General features: G+C 37.8%; 1 protein-coding gene and 1 long non-coding RNA gene across 2 annotated transcripts; both read left to right on the forward strand.

The window, feature by feature from the left end:
- The first annotated feature begins 1,619 nt into the window (after positions 1-1,619).
- On the forward strand, positions 1,620-7,646 carry dctn1b (dynactin 1b). Its single transcript, XM_055008758.1, has 2 exons — positions 1,620-2,057; positions 7,208-7,646. Exons 1-2 carry the CDS (start codon positions 2,025-2,027, stop codon positions 7,469-7,471), a joined length of 297 nt encoding a protein of 98 aa, XP_054864733.1. The 5' UTR covers positions 1,620-2,024; the 3' UTR covers positions 7,472-7,646.
- A 6,709-nt stretch (positions 7,647-14,355) lies between these two features.
- Positions 14,356-17,191, forward strand: LOC129348405 (uncharacterized). The gene is made up of 2 exons (XR_008600940.1): positions 14,356-14,389; positions 16,853-17,191. It is a non-coding gene; the product is annotated as an uncharacterized LOC129348405 (long non-coding RNA).
- The last annotated feature ends 411 nt before the right edge of the window (positions 17,192-17,602 follow it).

Below are 17,602 nucleotides of genomic sequence, written 5' to 3' on the forward strand. Positions count from 1 at the left end.
AAGTGAGAAATGAAGGACGTGCATGTCAGAAAATAAGCTGCAGATTAGCTGTAGTACCTGTTTGGGCCACCAGGTGGAGCATCTTGCTGTTAATAAGGACATAGAAACTGTCTCTTATTTCTTAAATAGCACAACCTACACCCCTTGTTAGGTGCGTGTTTGCCATTTTTCTCTCCGGATGCGACTTCATGCAGTTTATTTTCATTATTTCATTTATTTCCACTAAGGTTTCCTACAATTAAAACATGTCATTTTGTACTAGTTATGCAGAAAATGGAGGCAGTTGCTGGAGCTTAATGATTTCCAGGAAGAAAGAAAAGCTCCATTTAAACTCAAACAACTTATTAGCTGCACCTCAACAGTTAAATGCAATTTAGTATGATGCTAGAAGATTTATTATCCTGCTGCAACCAGAGGAGGTGGTTACTCAGGCTATTGGCAGTTCTGTGTCCACAAGCAGAGAGCGTTTTGGGAGTTTAGCTGTCAACGGGCACCATGACATAGACTTCTGTAGCAGTTAATGACTTCATTGGAAACATGCTGCAGTGTATGGTGACAGTGTTTCAATGTTTTTGAGCTGATTATTAGGTAAATGTTAAATGTTGGTAGTTAAAAATGACTTATCAGTATGTTAAAATGCTAAATTTGCTTCGATGATTGCTCGATTTTTGATTTATACAAAGAAGATTGTTTAAAATTAGCATCCCTAGTCGCATTTTTGTGTAGAAAACAAGCCAGCTCCTACCAGGATGGCATTTCTGTAGCTGTGTAGCTAACGAAGTGAGCCGCTTATACAGCAAACATGAAGTATCTGTGGTTAAAAATAACTTCAGTGCATAGAAAAATTGCTGCTGGACTCACTCTCTTAAATTACTATACAATTATAGATTGATAATTTTGTTGGTAAAAATGTAATGTAAGCTTAACCTTAGCATGGTGCAGCAGCTTCACCATGCTTGTTCTCTGAGTTTTACTTGCTTTATTTACTTAGTATCCAGGGGAGATCTGACCATTATATATCCTTATTTTCATTTGTGTGTACGTATATATTTATTTATTTGTATGTTTTGCTTACGTTAAATTTCAGAATCGGTTTTAGTGCCAAATAGGTTTTCACACTGATGTGGATTTGGTGCTTTACAGTAAATGCTGACAAGTAGAGTATGTTTAAAGAAGGACAAAAGATCTAAAAGGAAAGTTGAAAAGCTGCAAGTCATTACACAGGAAGTGTTATAGGGGAAAAAGGTAGCAAGTGTAGCCAATCAAAGGATTGTTAAGTATTAGAAAGTTGTTGAAATATTTACAATGTGCTGGCATAAACAAATTATCTCTTGATTTATAGGCTGAAGTGGGTAAAAAATTTATGTTTTTATGTTGGGATTTATCAAGTATAATCATTTAAAACTACTAATAATTCTAGATATTGACTGAAAGTAAACATTTTATTGTGATAAACTGTTTAGCTACATCCCCCAGCCATCAGTCTGAACCTCTGCATTGTCCCACATTAAGAGGACATGAATCAGAATAATGTCTGTCTATTTTGAGGAGCTCTTTAGGACCATATTTGCAGGCTTTAGGACCCAGCTGCTGTGTCTGGCCTAAACCACCTCCCTCCTGCAGAAGCAGCTCAGCGCAGTGCTGCCGCTCAGCTGATGCGCTCACAGCACACCGACCTCGACTGTTTTTTTTCCACTTCTTCTCTCCGCTGTTTGCCTCCAGCCTGTCTGTCGGCCGGCTGGATCGGCACCGTCCGGCCCAACAGAAACTTCCCGATAGAGGAAGCTGGTACAGGAGCTCCGTACAGCAGCAGAGAGGTGGTAAGGAGGGAGTTCACGGAGCTCGGGCTGCACTGTGGGGCTCAGGGGAGGGATGGTGTGATTCTGAGACAGGGAGGAAGACGCTCCGGCAGCATCACCGAACCCCCTCCACCTCCTCAGCCCCTACTGTCTGGCTCTCCTCAATAACACCCTCCTTCAGTGGGGACGCTGAGGGTCGAGGGGTGGGCTAGCTGACCAGGAAACATGTCACAGACCAGGAGGACCACATACACCCGGGTGAGTGTGTACAAACTGTGCATACATCCCGGATAGGTGAATGAGCGTCCAGACTGGGGTGCTTTAAGTTCGCTCTGATCAGCGCGTCTTTGTTTTTGTTGCGTCTGTTTGATTAGTTTCACTCTGTCATCTCCTCCCGGTCGATTTCTGCCCTCAATAGAAGGGTTTCTAATCCATTTCAGCGCTGCATTCCTCAGTCTGAATTGTCGCCTCTTTGTTTGGCTCGGATGCCCCTCCGGGCTCGACGTCGCCGCCGAGATGTTAGAGTTCAGACCTCCGCTATGACTCGACAAGGAGATGATACATGACAGGCAGGTAATTGGCTCGTAAAGCTTTTTGTTATCAGCAGACGATGGACTAAGCAAACCTCGAGAACTACAAGACATCCTGTTTGTCATCTGTCTCTGAGTCAGGCAGCTTTCCTGTCACAGGGAGGGATGACATCAGTGTTTGATCTTCTGTTTCAGCTACTCCTTTCATCCTTCAAATCACAAAACATCACTCACTCGTTAGTCAAGAATAGTCCTCAGTGGAGCTGAATGACACATATCGCTTCAGGATCCTTATGTGCGCAGATGTCACGTTGTAGAAACTTTTTTTTTTTTGCTCCTTGATCCCGAACGAAAACTCACACGGTTCTGATTTTCCATGAGTCATCTGCAAGAGAAGTCTGTGATGGAATGTAATTTACTCAGCTTAAGGCTTCTCGGATACACTGAGTTTTGTTTATTTACTTTATTTATAAGACATGGCGTTTTTGTTGACATGCAGGTTCTACATGTGCACAGCGAAATGAGCGAGGGACACACTTGTTTGCAAAAAGAAATCAGTTATGTGGAAATATTTCAGCGACGGAAAGGATGCTGTTACCCAAAAACAGGTTCACGTTTGAGCGTTTTGCAATTATTGCAATCGGCAACATAAAACTCTGGGTTCTGAGAGCAAAATCAGACTTTAAGCACCACTTTAGATGCTTTTGCAAGTAATTTGTTGGCTTTAGTGAAATCCTTTTTTATTTTTTCTGCAGTTTCACTCCCCTACAATCCTACAATATCACCCCAATTGTACCAGGATGATATATTATTTCCAAATCAAGTTATTAGAGTCTTGACTTTAAATTTGCAATGCATACAGCAATTAAAAACAAATATCACAATGTTAGTTTTTTTTCTTATTGCATTGTATAGTTTGTAATTTATCACACTTAATGTGGTTAAAATGTGCAAATGAGGACAGCCTTTTAGTCGCTCATTTTTCTAAAAAACGAACCACGACTGTAAGTTTTACATTGCATTGAATGAGGACTGTATCTCTGTTATTTTATTTTATCTTATTCTAGCATTGTTGTCGGTGTGAGCTTGCGTGTGTTGTAAGAGTAGAGTGGCACTAAATAATTCAACTCGCCCTCCTCGGGTCGTCTGCCTCCAGCACATGGCAAACGGCGACCGAACAACCCTGAATGCATCATCGCAGACAGTTAGCTGGAGCAGAACGCTTTACATTTTCATTACGTTGCTTTTAACAAGGCGTCGAGTGCAAATCCCAATAGATGTTTGATTGCAGATTGCTGGCAGGTGCGTGCGAACCGAAAGATTCCCGCTTCTGTTATGAATCTGAAGCGATGTGACGGCTTGAAATAGAAGCCGAATTGAAGCTCGAAGGACTCAGGAAGCAGCAATTACAGCTCGTAACCAGATAAAATGTCTGTCTCCATGTTGTTCATGAATTATAAGCTGGGTTAATTACGCAAACGAGGGAATCCAGGTTTTGCAAAACTGAATTTCAGTGGTAGGTGCCTGCAGTTGATGTTGTTGGCGCAGCAATGATTAAATATTGTCTTAGTCATCCACTTTTTTGATAATTAGTTTTTTCAAGAAAAGAAACTTCAACTTCTCTGAATCCAACTTCATACATTTGAATATTTTCTGATATATTTGCTCCTCTGTGACACTAAATTTAATATTTTTGGGCAACACAGTACATTTGAGGCTTTGGAAAACACTTATTAACATTTTTCATCATTTTCTGACATTTTGTAGATCAAGCAACTAATTAATTAATTAACTGAGAAAGTGATGAAGAGATTTATTGGCAATGAGAATAATTGGTAGTTGGAGCTGTAGTCGTGAGTAGTATACTGAGAAACTGATGACGTAGCTTTAATTACATGAGTGCATCCTCTAATTTGGCTGTTTTTCTTTATACACAGTCACTGTTTTTAGCTTTGAGTCATTCTCGATGCCTGTTAAGAAGACAGCGGCCCAATTTAAATTTTTTAAAGCATGTTTTCCAGAAGCCACGGGTTTATAATCATTAAAAGTCTTTGTGTGAGCCCTGAAACAAAGCGCTCTTCATGTTTCTACATTCCAACATATACTTTGCTTTAATGCCCTTACGTTGGGTAACATGTACAGCTGACTGTTTAAGACCTGCAGCTATGCAGTTTAACCAGATATTACTTATATTTGATGTTTTAATGAAAACTGGAACTCAAGAAGACAAGATTTTGGATCAATTTCTACATAGATTTGCATGTTAATGAGGGAAAAGCTTCAAATTGATACCAGACATGTAGTATGCACTGACACATCTTGGTACAGAAACATCTTTGCTACTTGCTGAGTTAATTGGCTCAATTAGGATGGTTTAGTTTCCTTGTAAACATGATAACACAGCAGGTTCCCCAAATGGAGTAGAAGGAGTAGTTTTCCATTAATTCATTAGTTGTCAATCAGCCAAAGCCCAAGAGGAGGAATGTCCTATTTTGTCCACATGGCAAAGGTATTCAGTTTACTGACAAGGAGACCAGAAAATAGTCCAATTTGAGAGGCTGAAATCATAGAATTTTGCCTCAAACTGACTATTCAATTATAAAAATAGTTGACTGTTAATTCAGAAGTCGATACTTAATCCATTAATGCAAAAGCCTTCACTGCAGGCAGAGGTGTCGCCCTCTTCTATCGCTGTGCAGGTCAGAGAGGACAAAGATATGATGAGTTTCATTGGGATGATATGATCATTAGAGCAAGACGGGAAAATGTGCTGAACTGAAGCTTATTGAAGATATATCGGTGAGTATGTTGGCCAGTGAGTAACAGTGAGGGTTGTGTTTGAGGTCAGAAATAGCATCCTGCAGCACAGTTTGTCCATCGGAGAACACTGACGAGTTATTTTCTCACCTGAAAATGTTCACAATTAAGAAAAAAGGATTATTTAAAGGGTCCTTATTAAACTAAATTGGTTTTATTGGGTGTTTATGTAAGAAAACTGATGTGAAACATGCTATAGATTATTGAAACTAGCAACTATATCAATTAGAGCGTCAAACATACAAGAAAATCTGAGAAAGTTTTTCGTTCATATTTGTTGAGAATTTTGTCCAAGATTGTTGCAAATTTGCCATGTTTTTTCCATATGAAGCGTGCGTCCCAAACTGGGTATTTCAAGATTAAAATTAGCTAAAGGAATGAAATGTCTTTTTGCACAGAAACCCGCAGCGGGTTTGACAGGTTTGTGGTACGTTGTTGTCCATTAAACAGCCTTTATGCTGCCGCTGTGTGCCTGTTTAGGTTCGCTTTTTTGTGTAGGTTTGCGTGCTGTTCAACCTTTAAGTTAAATGGCAGCTCACAGACGGTGTATATTTACAGTAAACTCAAGGAGAGTCTGAGCTTGTTCTCTCTCTGAGTAATAATATCTGCTCCTCTGTGCTGTTCTGCTGAGTCACCATCAGTTCTAGGACATCACGCTGTAAATTGGGTTATGTGGGATTTTTTGATTACAGAATATTCCAGCTCTACTCAATTTGCCATCGTTTTTACATTGTTTTCTTCTCCGCGCAACAAATAGGAAATCTCATGTGGTTGTTGCCTTTGAATTGGAACAAAACATTTACCACTTTAGCTGGAAAAAAGAAGCAGTGCTATTAAAGCTTGCATTGACATTTAGAGAGTGCAGCATCAGGACAAGGCCTCAGTTTCAGTTAGAGTGAGGTTATTTACGCCTCAGTGAATCGAAAAGAAACTTAATTTTACTTCTTTTTGCCATTTTCTACCTCAGCAGCAAACCACTGTGTACTGACATGGCCCTATAAAACCACCTTTTGTTCTGCATGTCCACTTAACACATCTATAAAATGCACTGTCACTGAAAATCTAGATAAATGGGGTTCAAGTAGGGGAAAATGGTGTTAAAGTCATTAAGAAAAGCTGCCACTAAAGACTCTTTTCCCAGCAATTAATGTATTTTTACAGATTACTTGATTAATGTCAAGCATTGGCATTCCTTAAATACATCTCATTGAGCGTTTCATTTAAGTTCATTTTATTTTGAGTTCTTTTTAAGTGTGCTCAGTCGCGACAAGGGCAAAAGATATCATAATAAAAGTTCTTTCTACTAATGTACAGACAAAACTTTGCCTCTTTTGGCAGAGCATCACCCAGAATAGCAGCTGTGTGTTTTCAGTTGTTGGTTGGCAAAGCAGAGAGCATTGTAGGGGTTTAGCTAGCAATGGGCACCATGACAAAGGACTAATGGCCTCCATCCAGAGCTTACATGTTCAAAATGAGCTAAACTGGGCTTTGACAAACATGCGAAGTATGTGAGTAAATATCCACCAATTAATAAAACACAGACTCCCAAATACTCATCTGTACTACTGTTACCAAAATATGATTTCAATATATACAATATAACGGTTTAATCAAGGGAAAAAATCAGTAAAATCGCTCTCTTTTCTGCAAATATAATGAAGACTTCACAAATCAGTAACTGTGTTTGTAGCCTTCTCTAACAATGTGCCACCATGACAAAGACTTCTGTGATGGTTAATGGCTTCCAGTCAGAACTCACATAAAGCAAAAACAAAATAAACGGAACAACATTCATATAGTTCAGTGGCTAATATAGTGGCGCCAGTTGTATTTTAAGTTTCTGTGTTAAAAATGGCTTTGTCAGCATGTGAATAAATGTCCCAAAGAATACCATTTATGTTACCCAGTTAATCAAAATATAGATTGGTATACATGACCAACATGATCAATTAAGAAAGTTGATTTAAATTAGCATCCCTAAATAAACTGTGTTTGTCTAAATGAAACAACCTGAAGTGTGCTGAGTTGACCATGAATGGATTTTTTCTTTGTCCCCCTCAGACCACCAGCAGTGGCAGCAGCAGGATGAGCTCCGATGGGGGCGCGGCGGCCCGTCAAAGTGGGCTCCCTGGTGGAGGTGATCGGGAAGGGGCAGCGGGGCACCGTGGCCTACATCGGCACCACGCTCTTTCGCCTCCGGGAAATGGGTCGGTGTCATCCTGGATGAGCCCAAAGGCAAGAACGACGGCACGGTGCAGGGAAAACGCTACTTCACCTGCGAGGAGAATCATGGGATTTTTTGTCCGACAGTCCACAGGTAACTAACAAGATTATCAACTACAAACCTAATCCAGGACTGTTTGCACCTCCACCTACTATTTGTTGTTTTTTTCTAAGATACTTGAGATTTAGTTTTCCTTTTATTTGACGCAGTCTGTTTGTGTGGGGGTTGATATTTTCCTCTGTTGTCTGCAGGTTGCCTACACTTTCCTTTTGCTTCGGGGTGCTTTGCTATGTTTTGGATCAACAACAGGCTCAATTTTTCACTCCCAGAAAAACACTGCACAGTGTCTTCTCTGCCTGTTAGTGTGACCGGAGATCACTTATAGTGGCCTGGAGGGGGCAATAGAATATACTGCATGCAACTAAATATGTAAACAGTGTACAGTAATTGGGTCATTTTATGAACCGTTATCCAGTTTTGTCCCAAAGCTGCTAATATATTCTGACACCGGTGGGTTTTATTTGTGTGAAAACAGTAAACAAACACCCACAGAACACAGACTGTAGATACTGTAAATACAATATGTCTCATAGAAGATCACTTAAGTGAAGAGATTTGATCTAAAGTGGTGTTATAGAGGTAGAGATAATAAGATAAAAACTGTAAGAAAAAATAACTCCTTACCGTGTCACTGTGATCTGCAACAAGGCCTGCAAATATACCCTATTACATGTGCTTTAATTAACTTTCTGCCAGTTTCACCATGCTAGATTTTAGTGCTGAAAATGTGTTTATGTGAGTCTGTGATTAAATAGAAGCTGCAGTAGTAGTTTGTCTTTGCTTTGGCTCAATATTACAACTAATGTTGTAAATCAGAAGCTGTGCCTTAAAGAATTTTTAGCCTCTCTGGCATCATTTAGTCCACATTTGACCCGTCTATATAGAATGCTTTCTAATCAAGACCTGGCTTAATGCTGTGAAATTTCTTCTTTTGTGTGTTTCCATCAAAGGAAAGGTTCTGCAAATTTAACCAAAAATGTCTAGCATGGCTATACATCATTAAAATGTGAAAAAACAATTGGTTGTTTATCACTTAAAAGTATGTTTCCCTTAGCTTTACCCTTAACTGCTGCAGACTGTAGTTAGCTTCAGTATTGTGTATTGCGAAACTTTACTAGTTCCAGTATAAGGTGCAGCACAGGTACATATGCAGGTATATTTTACTGTTTGCATGAGGGGATTTCTTGATAACTGGATTGTTGTGTAATGTTTTTCAGCATTTACAGCCATCTGAGGGACCTTAATTATAATCAGATTCCTCCAGTATGTTATATTCATTCAACAAGCAATTTTTGGTTTTGCAGAATCCCAACAAACCATCTCAAATTCATCAACTTCAGGATTTAAAAATGGAGTTTGGGATTCTAATTCAGCATATGTTCTATTAAAATTCAGCAAATGTCTCCTCACAGTCTGACAACTGTGTGTTCTGTGTGTGCACTAAAAAACATACAATGTGGTTTACAACAGTGCAAATGAATACAAGATTGAGATTGTGCATGGTTAAACTTGGCACAGGTTAAGTGGCTCGTTATCAGCGATCTTTCTCTATAAAGACTCCACCTTTAAAACAAATCATTATTGATTGATCTGATAGTTTTTTTTAAAATTAATTATTCAGATCATGATAAATTGCGAGTAAAGGTAGTAAAAAAATCCTCCCACTGCTTCTCTGTGCTCAAGAAAAGCTCTTCTCCCCACAAACCCCCCCAAAATATTCGTTTATATAAAACAGAAAAAAGCAGCAAATCCTGACATTTCAGCCCTATAAGTGTTATTTTTTTCTTCAAAAATGACTCCAAAAGGACTTGTCCTATTGTTTTGCCGCTGATCTACTCTCTCCATTGAGGGTCACAAGGACCTTTCTAAAGGACTATGCACATTTTTTTTCGAGTTTCATATTTTTTAATACGAGCCTTATTTACATTTCAGAGCACGGACATATTTGAAGCTAAATACTTCCTCTGTCCCTTCCTGCTACAACAGCAAATCTGTGTTTGTGTCACCTGCTTTGACCCGTCTGTACAGGTGACACGCAGCAGTCGGCTTCAGTATCGATTAGGCGTTGCATTAATAATTCTCTTCATTATGTCTCCCACTTGTGATAAAACACTGGCCGACCCTGGCCGTCCCCGCAGTGCAGGTTGCCATGGAGACGGAGGAAAATTACCACTGTTTTTTTTTTGCAGTTGCTACGTTTCAATGAGCATCAACAAACAACCCAATTTTTTGTTTCTGTGACTCCGCTTCGTCGCTGATGTCAACCCCAGCCAGGTTGTGTCACGACCGACTGTTTTTTCTGTTTCAGATCCAGCTGGTTGACGATGGAGCCGACACGACGTCCCCAGAGACACCTGAGCCCGGCACCGGCAAGGTTCCCAAACGAGTACAAACGCACACAGTCAGAAGGTGGTTATTTACGGGTGGCCTTCGGTACGCTGCAGGTGATGAAACAGTAAAGGGAAAAAAAAGCCAAAAACACGTAGAAATCTTGTCGATTCGTGACCTTTCAGAGCCTTGGAGACACTCGTGATCAGAAGATTAAACATGCATTCACTCATGCATGTACATGCATCATTTTTGTTGTTTTCTGTTTCCTTTTTGTCTCGCTTGTGGTTTTTGTCTTATTTTTGTCATTTTGTGTTTTGCTTTATTCATCGTTTTGTCGTTTTGTTTCACACGCTCATTTTTTTGTCTCATTTGTATTATTTCTTCATTTTTGTCACTTTGTAGCTTTTTGTCTAATTTTTTGTCTCTTTGGTGTCTGTTTTGTGTTGTTTGTCTCGTTTTTTGGTTTTTTGTCATTTTTGTTTCTCGCTTTTGTCGTTTTGTGTCTCATTTTTGTAGTATTTTGTCTTTAAACTTTATTTTTATTTTTCTGTTAAGCCACTTTATCCTCATCTCCTCACCCTTGTATATATTGTAAATATATTACTATTGTTCTATTATTATTTTATTCTTATCACTATGTCTACTGTTACATAAGCTGCTGTAGCAATGTAAATTTCCCCTGGCGTGGGGAGAAATAAAGAACTGTATCTTATCTTATCTTGATTTTGTTGTTTTTGTCTTTTTTAAAGTAAAATACTATATCATTCAGTTCAGATACCTGTGACTAAATATTTGTGTCTTTGTAAACACTCTGTGATCAGTAAGTTGTAATGTGTAAATGATAAACTGAGGCATAATATTATTGACATTGAACTTATTTTTCTTAACAATTTCAATTTGTTCATGATGTTTTGCAAAAAGATAATCCCTTAAATATGAATGTTTTCAGAATCTGTACTTTTTTTGCACTAAAACAAAGGGAAAAATTTGGAGTTGCCGTTATTCGTAGGTTATTATGCTGTGATTTTACTGGTCCGTCCCACTTGAGATCAAATTGGGCTGAATGTGGCCCCTGAACAAAAATGAGTTTGACACCACTGCACTGGAGAATAGATTTGGACTCTGTTTCCATGGTTACGCCTCAAACAGGATGGTGGTGGTTGGTGCTTTGGAATAATAACTTGTTGGTTTGGAGAAAATGAGTTAAAGTGGTGACACGTTAAGCACATTTTTAAAAGTAATCTTCTTGGACAATTGTTGCTCGAAGGCTGCCAAAGTGAGGCTGAGTGATTGTTACCTGGCAACAAGATGTTTCTTCAAATTAAAGCAGTGACTCTGAGGAAAGGCCTTGGATCAGGGCTGTGTGCTAAAATTAAGATAGACAGACGAGCAAGAAATTTAGGCAGTTAATGCTTTTCTGTAGCACTTTTCAGACCTTTTTCAAAGCAGACAGGTGACAGATATAACAGATAATATGAAAAAGGCTCCATTTCAGGATTCAGTATTATGAATTACATGACTTATACGGACACTTGATGGAACCTTTTTACTATCAATTTATTGTTTTTCATATTATTGTTATTACAACTGATGTGTAAAACTTCCATCTTTGGTAAATCTGACATTAGAACGCCCTATTTTATTGTTTTACAGTCAGATTGCTGGTCACACATCTGTCTGAGTTGCAGTAACTGAGCAGAGCTTCTCCAGGCACAGCAGTAAACAGAAGCAGTGTGGCGTCAAATAATAGTAAAATAATTTACTACTGTTAATACAACAAGACAAGAATCTCTTTTTTTTTTTAACCAACTTCCAGTCCCAGAATGACATTTATAGTCATTTAACACACACACAGGTCAAATGAAACTCTGTTTGGTTCGTCTACGGGGATTAAACTGACAATCCGTAGCTAAAAAACCCACAGAGACGGATTAATTAAAACAACTAAACCCACTAAGAGCAGCACCAGAATAAATATATAAAAGCAAAAACGGGATAATTAAAAGCAGCAACAGAATAAATAAGACAAAAATAGCACTAACAGATTCTACAAAACATTTCTCTGCACTTTTATCCTTGTTTTCAGTCATTTAAATGTGTTAAGAAATTGCCAGTGTGGCAGGAACTGATAACAAAGCCTTAAATGCATTATTTAGGATAAAAAGATTGCAATTAGTGTAAAACGTTTGTTTGGAGCCTTGATTCATGCAACCTATCAGCCATTTTACAAAACTTTTAATGGTGCTTGTGTGTTCTTTTGACACTCCGTTTTCCCCTTTTTTCAGTAAATGTTGAATGTTTGAGTCTTTCTGTGTCAGATTTCTCTTCACATATGTCCATCTAGGGTCTCAGAGTACTTTAATTGCACATTTTCTACCAAAATACCTAAATATAGCATCAATTTATTGTTAACTCTGCATATATGTCATTGCAATATTATCTCATTCTCAAGCATACATCGAATCAATAACTGTGACCTGCATTTTTATGAATTGATTTTCTAATTTAGTCCAAAAATCTGGCAAAATTATCATTATATTTCACTTATATAGCAGTGGCAGCCATTTTTAAATGTATATTTTTGCTTCTGTTTCTCATTTATCTCTACTATAAAGTATTTTTTTGTGTCCTCTATTCAACTTCAAACCTCAGTAAAGCACTAAAATCACTTTACTTACAGTCCTGTTGCATCTTTTTTTTTCTTTTTTGTAAGAAAAATGTAGTTTTATCTTCCTCTCAAAATAATCTTTAACTTCTTAATACCAAAATTTTGGTCCACTCAGCCATTGGTAATTAAATTTAAATTCGTCTACCATCTCACAGACGCCTCTTTTGAGTGGGAGGAACTTGACAGATGATGTCGCATTAATTTAACTGAATGACAGGACGTCTTGTTCTAGGATCAACCTGATGTAATTTAATGTTCTCCTTCACATCGATGCCAGAAGCCGAATCTCACCAGCAAACATTACAGACACGTTTACATCTTGTTAGCGTCTACAAGGTCGCTGAGCAGCTTCTTCCTCGCTCTGGCCTTAAATATTGTGTTGACACTGTGTGCAGAAATGGAAATTTTTGTAGTATTTCCAAGAATTTAAATAATTAGAAGGAAAATAATCTACAGTTTTGGCTTTACGTCCGTATTGGCATGTGGAAGAATATAAATGGAACTTTATTATTAAATTATGATGTATTATGGTCTCTAAAATATCATTCCATACAGCTTTTGTATGCTTAAATCCCTAATATGTAAATTATTTGGGTGAAATAACACCATAAATGACACTGCAGGGTCTTGACACCAACATTTGCACTTATTATGTTGCTTTTATTATAATATTTAATTAGAATCCTTTTAACTTGAGAGCTTTTTGATACACCAGCTGTTGTCTTAAATGTGCTTCATCAAAATTTGGGTGAAGAAAATACAACTTAACAATTTTATCTTGTAATTTTGCATGTTTAGAAGATTATTTATATGGGATTTTTTTTTAATTATTATTGACATTAGTTTTATTGCAATGCATTTTGTCACTTTGTTTTAAAAGCTGTTACACAAATAAAGTTATTATTAATTAACTGAACAAAAGCATAAATAAATGTAGAATATATAGGACAAATAAAAACAAATGTAGAATAATGCAGAAATGTCTTAAATACAATTTAATGTATTGAAATGCAGAAAGAAGTCCATGAACAAGAATGTCAAGTGTGAATTTTTATTTTTTAACATTTATATTTGCATTTAATTATTCATTTATGCATTTATTTGCTTGTTTCTTTATAGTTGAGTCATTTTTCGTCCTCCATAAATTACTATCATGAGTCTGAGTGAGGCTTTTCATCACTACTCAGTCAGTTAAAATACTCTTGCATCAAGTTAAAAATATTAGAGAGCAAGTTTTGCTGCCTGTTTTTGTGAAGTTTAACTTGCACAAGCCCTGAATTACAGGATGCAACTCTAATTTAATTATCTCACAAGCTGTTTTACCAACATTTTGGTAGATAGTCATATATTTATCTGTAGATGGCATTAATTAAAGTTGAAAAATAAAGATGCAGTCATGGTCTGATTATTACTGTAGCATGTAGGAGGTTTTCTCTAGTAACGTCTTCAGCTTTAGTCACATTGTTAGGAAATAATTCCTAGTTTATTACAGAGATTTTCTCTTTCTTTCTGCATCTGTATAGCTGAAAATGATCCAGAAATATTACAAATGAGGCTGCTGTTGTGGTTTTTATGTAAAAAGTGACCAAAGTGCTTATTCAGGCTTTAATTTGCCATCAGATTAAATCAAAAGGAGGCTTTAAAGACAATCAGCAGCATAAAAGCAACACTTTTCTCATTATTATGGACAAAATGAACACACAGGAATTAAATTAAGGCGCTGTTTGGAGAGTTCTTGCAGTTTCCTACAGCTGACATCCATGTCTCAGTGTTGACCATCTGTTTAATAGATAATAAATCCTGTTGACCTTCTTCTGTTTGCTCCAGGATCTGTTGCAGGACTTTATACCATGTGAAGGATTAAACACTGATTATGATGTGAAAACTTGCCTCTGACCTTCTTTGTTTTTTTTTCTTTATCTCCCCAGAGATCCTGGAGACGCCCAAGTCCACTAAACTGGTGAGTCAGATAAAACAGCACTAAGTTCCTCTGCAGGAAGCTGGCAGCAGCTGCACACACACACCTGAATGCATGCACACCTGCACACACAGATACCAACACTGCACTAATATGCTGTGTTTTCTGTCCTGCTGACTGCACTTATACTGATATACAGAATTTCATTTTTTTCTGACACACAAAGTGCTATTTTCACAGCTTTTATAGTAACAAATGCGTGAGTTAAAGTGGGAAGTGACTGTTATTGTTAGGCTGACATTTATAATTTCTCCTTAGCTTATGTACTACAAAACACATCTATTCTTATCTCTAGTTTTAACTGTAAAACCTGCAGAAGTTACACAGAAAATGTGCAGCTTAAAAGTAGTAACACAAAAGTGTAGTATTCATGCGTCCAAGTATTATAAAATGTGGACATAGTTCTTCTTTATGCAGCCCTGTAAAAAGACAAAGGAAAGTGTTCGGGATTAGTGTATTTTTTAAAAAAAATGAGACTGAAATATTTAAAAAGGACTGGATTTAAACAGATTTGCATTTCTGAATGTTTCCACTTCACCGAGCTACACATTTTCTCTTTAAAATAATATCAAATAATCCCAGAAATAATTTTATTTAGACAATCTCCTGAGACACATGAAGAGGAGCTTCTTACATCCACAGCTGAATGTTTTCTTATGTGACCAGCAGAGGGAGCTGTTTACCTACATTTACACCTCTGTAGAAGATACAAGCCTGTATATTTGATTTTTAAATTAAATTAATAGTGCAGTTAATTCAGGAGATCTTGTAAGCAAAAAAAATCTTTAACATCCAGAGATTTAGCTGATGCTGTGGCAGTCTACAGACACATTAACAGCAGTTTTAATTGGAAGAATGATGGAAATGCTTCTTTATAGTCTTATTTGTTTACTGGCATTAACACTAGATGCTATTACAGTAACCTTTAATAAGAATTGTTATAATTTTCTTTGAAATTAATCTCACCTGGAGAAGAAAAACTGACTCACTGACTCAGGAAATAATAAATTGTTCTCTTCAAGGAACAAATGAATATCCTGATCTCGTATAATAGCTCCTTTTTATTTACAATATTAGGTGTGATCAGTAAGTTCCAAGACTGTGCCTGTAAAACTAAAAAACTGTCCCAGATTTTAATTTGGCTGCCATCCCTGTGTAATTCGTCTCCTTGTGCAGCGATACTCTGCTCCCAGCGTTCCTGCAACAGTTGTAGCGCTCCCTTCTGGTCCTGTTATGTAAACATGTTAAACACCATCTGTCATTAGCGCTGAATCACCAAAACAGTGACTGTTCAAGTTGAGTTTTAGCTTCAGGTGGCAGGGAGCCAAATGTGACGAACTGAAAGCGACGATTGTGTTGCTGCTGACAAAAACTATGTGCGTAATCGCCGCACTGTGACTGGTTGTACAGCATGTTGGAGCTTCCACATGCCGTCACGCCACAGTTCAGGTCATTAGTGCAGAATATTCTCCCTCAGAAGTCTCAGGATATTAAAAGTAGAACTCCGCAGGACTAATTCCTAGTGCACCACCATTTGAATGTTAAAGAAGACAGCCAGGGTTGGTGTTCCTAGCTGATCTGCCTTGTCTGGTTTTGGAAACTGCAACTTTTGCACTATATAAACTGCTGTTTCTTCTCTTGATGGTAGCTGCAGACCCTCCTCTCATCACCAGTAATGATCCCCCACATGAAAGTTCAATCATCCAGCTGATCACAGGCACAGAATGTGATGTTTTTCTTCTCTGCTCCACTTCACGCTGCATGGAAGAACCACAAATTAGCCACAAAAACATATGTAAAACAAGTTGATGAAGACAAGTTGCATTAGCCGCTCCTCGTTGTCACTTCCGGTTCAACCCCGGAGTTGGGACATTCCCTTTCCGGTTACATTTGGATTTGTAAAAGTGTTTTCGGATTTCGACAAAACACTGCAAAAACTGAGCAAAAACTTTAAGTCATTAGTCAGCATTTCAAAGGAATCCAACGTGATTAATTGCAGTTGTAAAACAATAATAAAAGCAAAAGAAAAATTATATACCCAGCTTGTCTTCTAACAAAATGAGTCACTGAGCAGAGGTGCTCATAGTTTGAATTTTTGTTATAGTTTTATCTGTGGAAAAAATATAATAGTTTCTGTTAAAAGTTACATTTAACCAAATTTGTTTAGCCATAAGAATGTTTGTTATATTTATGTAAAGATAATATTATGAGGCAGCTGGAGAAGAAATTTTATTCACATATTTTTGGTGTTTATTGTTCATGTGAGAAAACTAAGTTATTGAGAATGAAGACATGAGTGTGTGAAAGTGAAAATCTCTACCTGGGGCTCCACCTTAGAGCACCGAACCTCCACAGCTCCCTTCACTCCAGCATGACAAACTCTTTAACCTTGACCCTCCTTCCTTCCTTCCTTCCTTCCCTCCCTCCTTCTCTTCGATCACGCAGCGAGGAGTGAAACCCAAAAAGGTGCTGCATGTTTCTCTAACCTCGGTACAGTGGTTAATGTTATGATGGTTGAACGTGGTAACCGTGGTAACCGTGGCTCTGAATGGCCTGCACCGCCCGCTGCATGGCAACAGGGCTTCTCGCATCCTCATTTACCCATGATTCCCGGCAGCTCGCCACACCGCCGCCGCTGGTCTGTTGTCCTGAGGTGTCCTGTGTTTGTGTGAATGGAAGCTGAATGGAAGCTTCATCGTCACCTCATCAAAAGCTCTCTGCTCTGGTCCGTCTGGTCCGTCTGCCTTCTGTGCATGTTGAAGTAAAAAAAAAAAAAAAAAAAAAGGCTTTTTCATCTTGGTAGAAACAAAACTGAAAGGGAAAATCCAGTTGTAGTTGTTGGGTCGTTCCATCTTGTATCACATTTTTAGAGCAATTTCTACTCGACTATCTCTGATATGTTTGAAACTTTTATAGCGTAAAATATGGATATTTATACACATACTTGGGAAGGTTTAGTTGAATATAAAACTCCCCTTTGACCCACTTTCTGCAAGTTTTTTTGCATTAAAATTTGAGGCTGTTTGAACAACAATATCTCGGGAGCTATTACAATTAAAACTCTTATTTCTCATCATGTTATTGATTCAGAATCTGCAATATTAGACAAGTAGATAAAGTAGTCTTTGATTATGGGTGGGTTGAAGTATGAGGAAAAAATTTAAGCCGTCATGAAAACATATTACACAAGAAAAG

This window comes from Amphiprion ocellaris, unplaced genomic scaffold (genome assembly GCF_022539595.1).
Source record: "Amphiprion ocellaris isolate individual 3 ecotype Okinawa unplaced genomic scaffold, ASM2253959v1 Aocel_unscaffolded152, whole genome shotgun sequence".
NCBI classification, from domain to species: Eukaryota; Metazoa; Chordata; class Actinopteri; family Pomacentridae; genus Amphiprion; species Amphiprion ocellaris.

Coding starts and splice junctions, on each gene's coding strand:
- dctn1b (XM_055008758.1), top strand. CDS start 2,025: ATGTCACAGACCAGGAGGACCACATACACCCGG. Junction 2,058..7,207: donor GGAGGACCACATACACCCGG/GTGAGTGTGTAC, acceptor TGTCCCCCTCAG/ACCACCAGCAGTGGCAGCAG.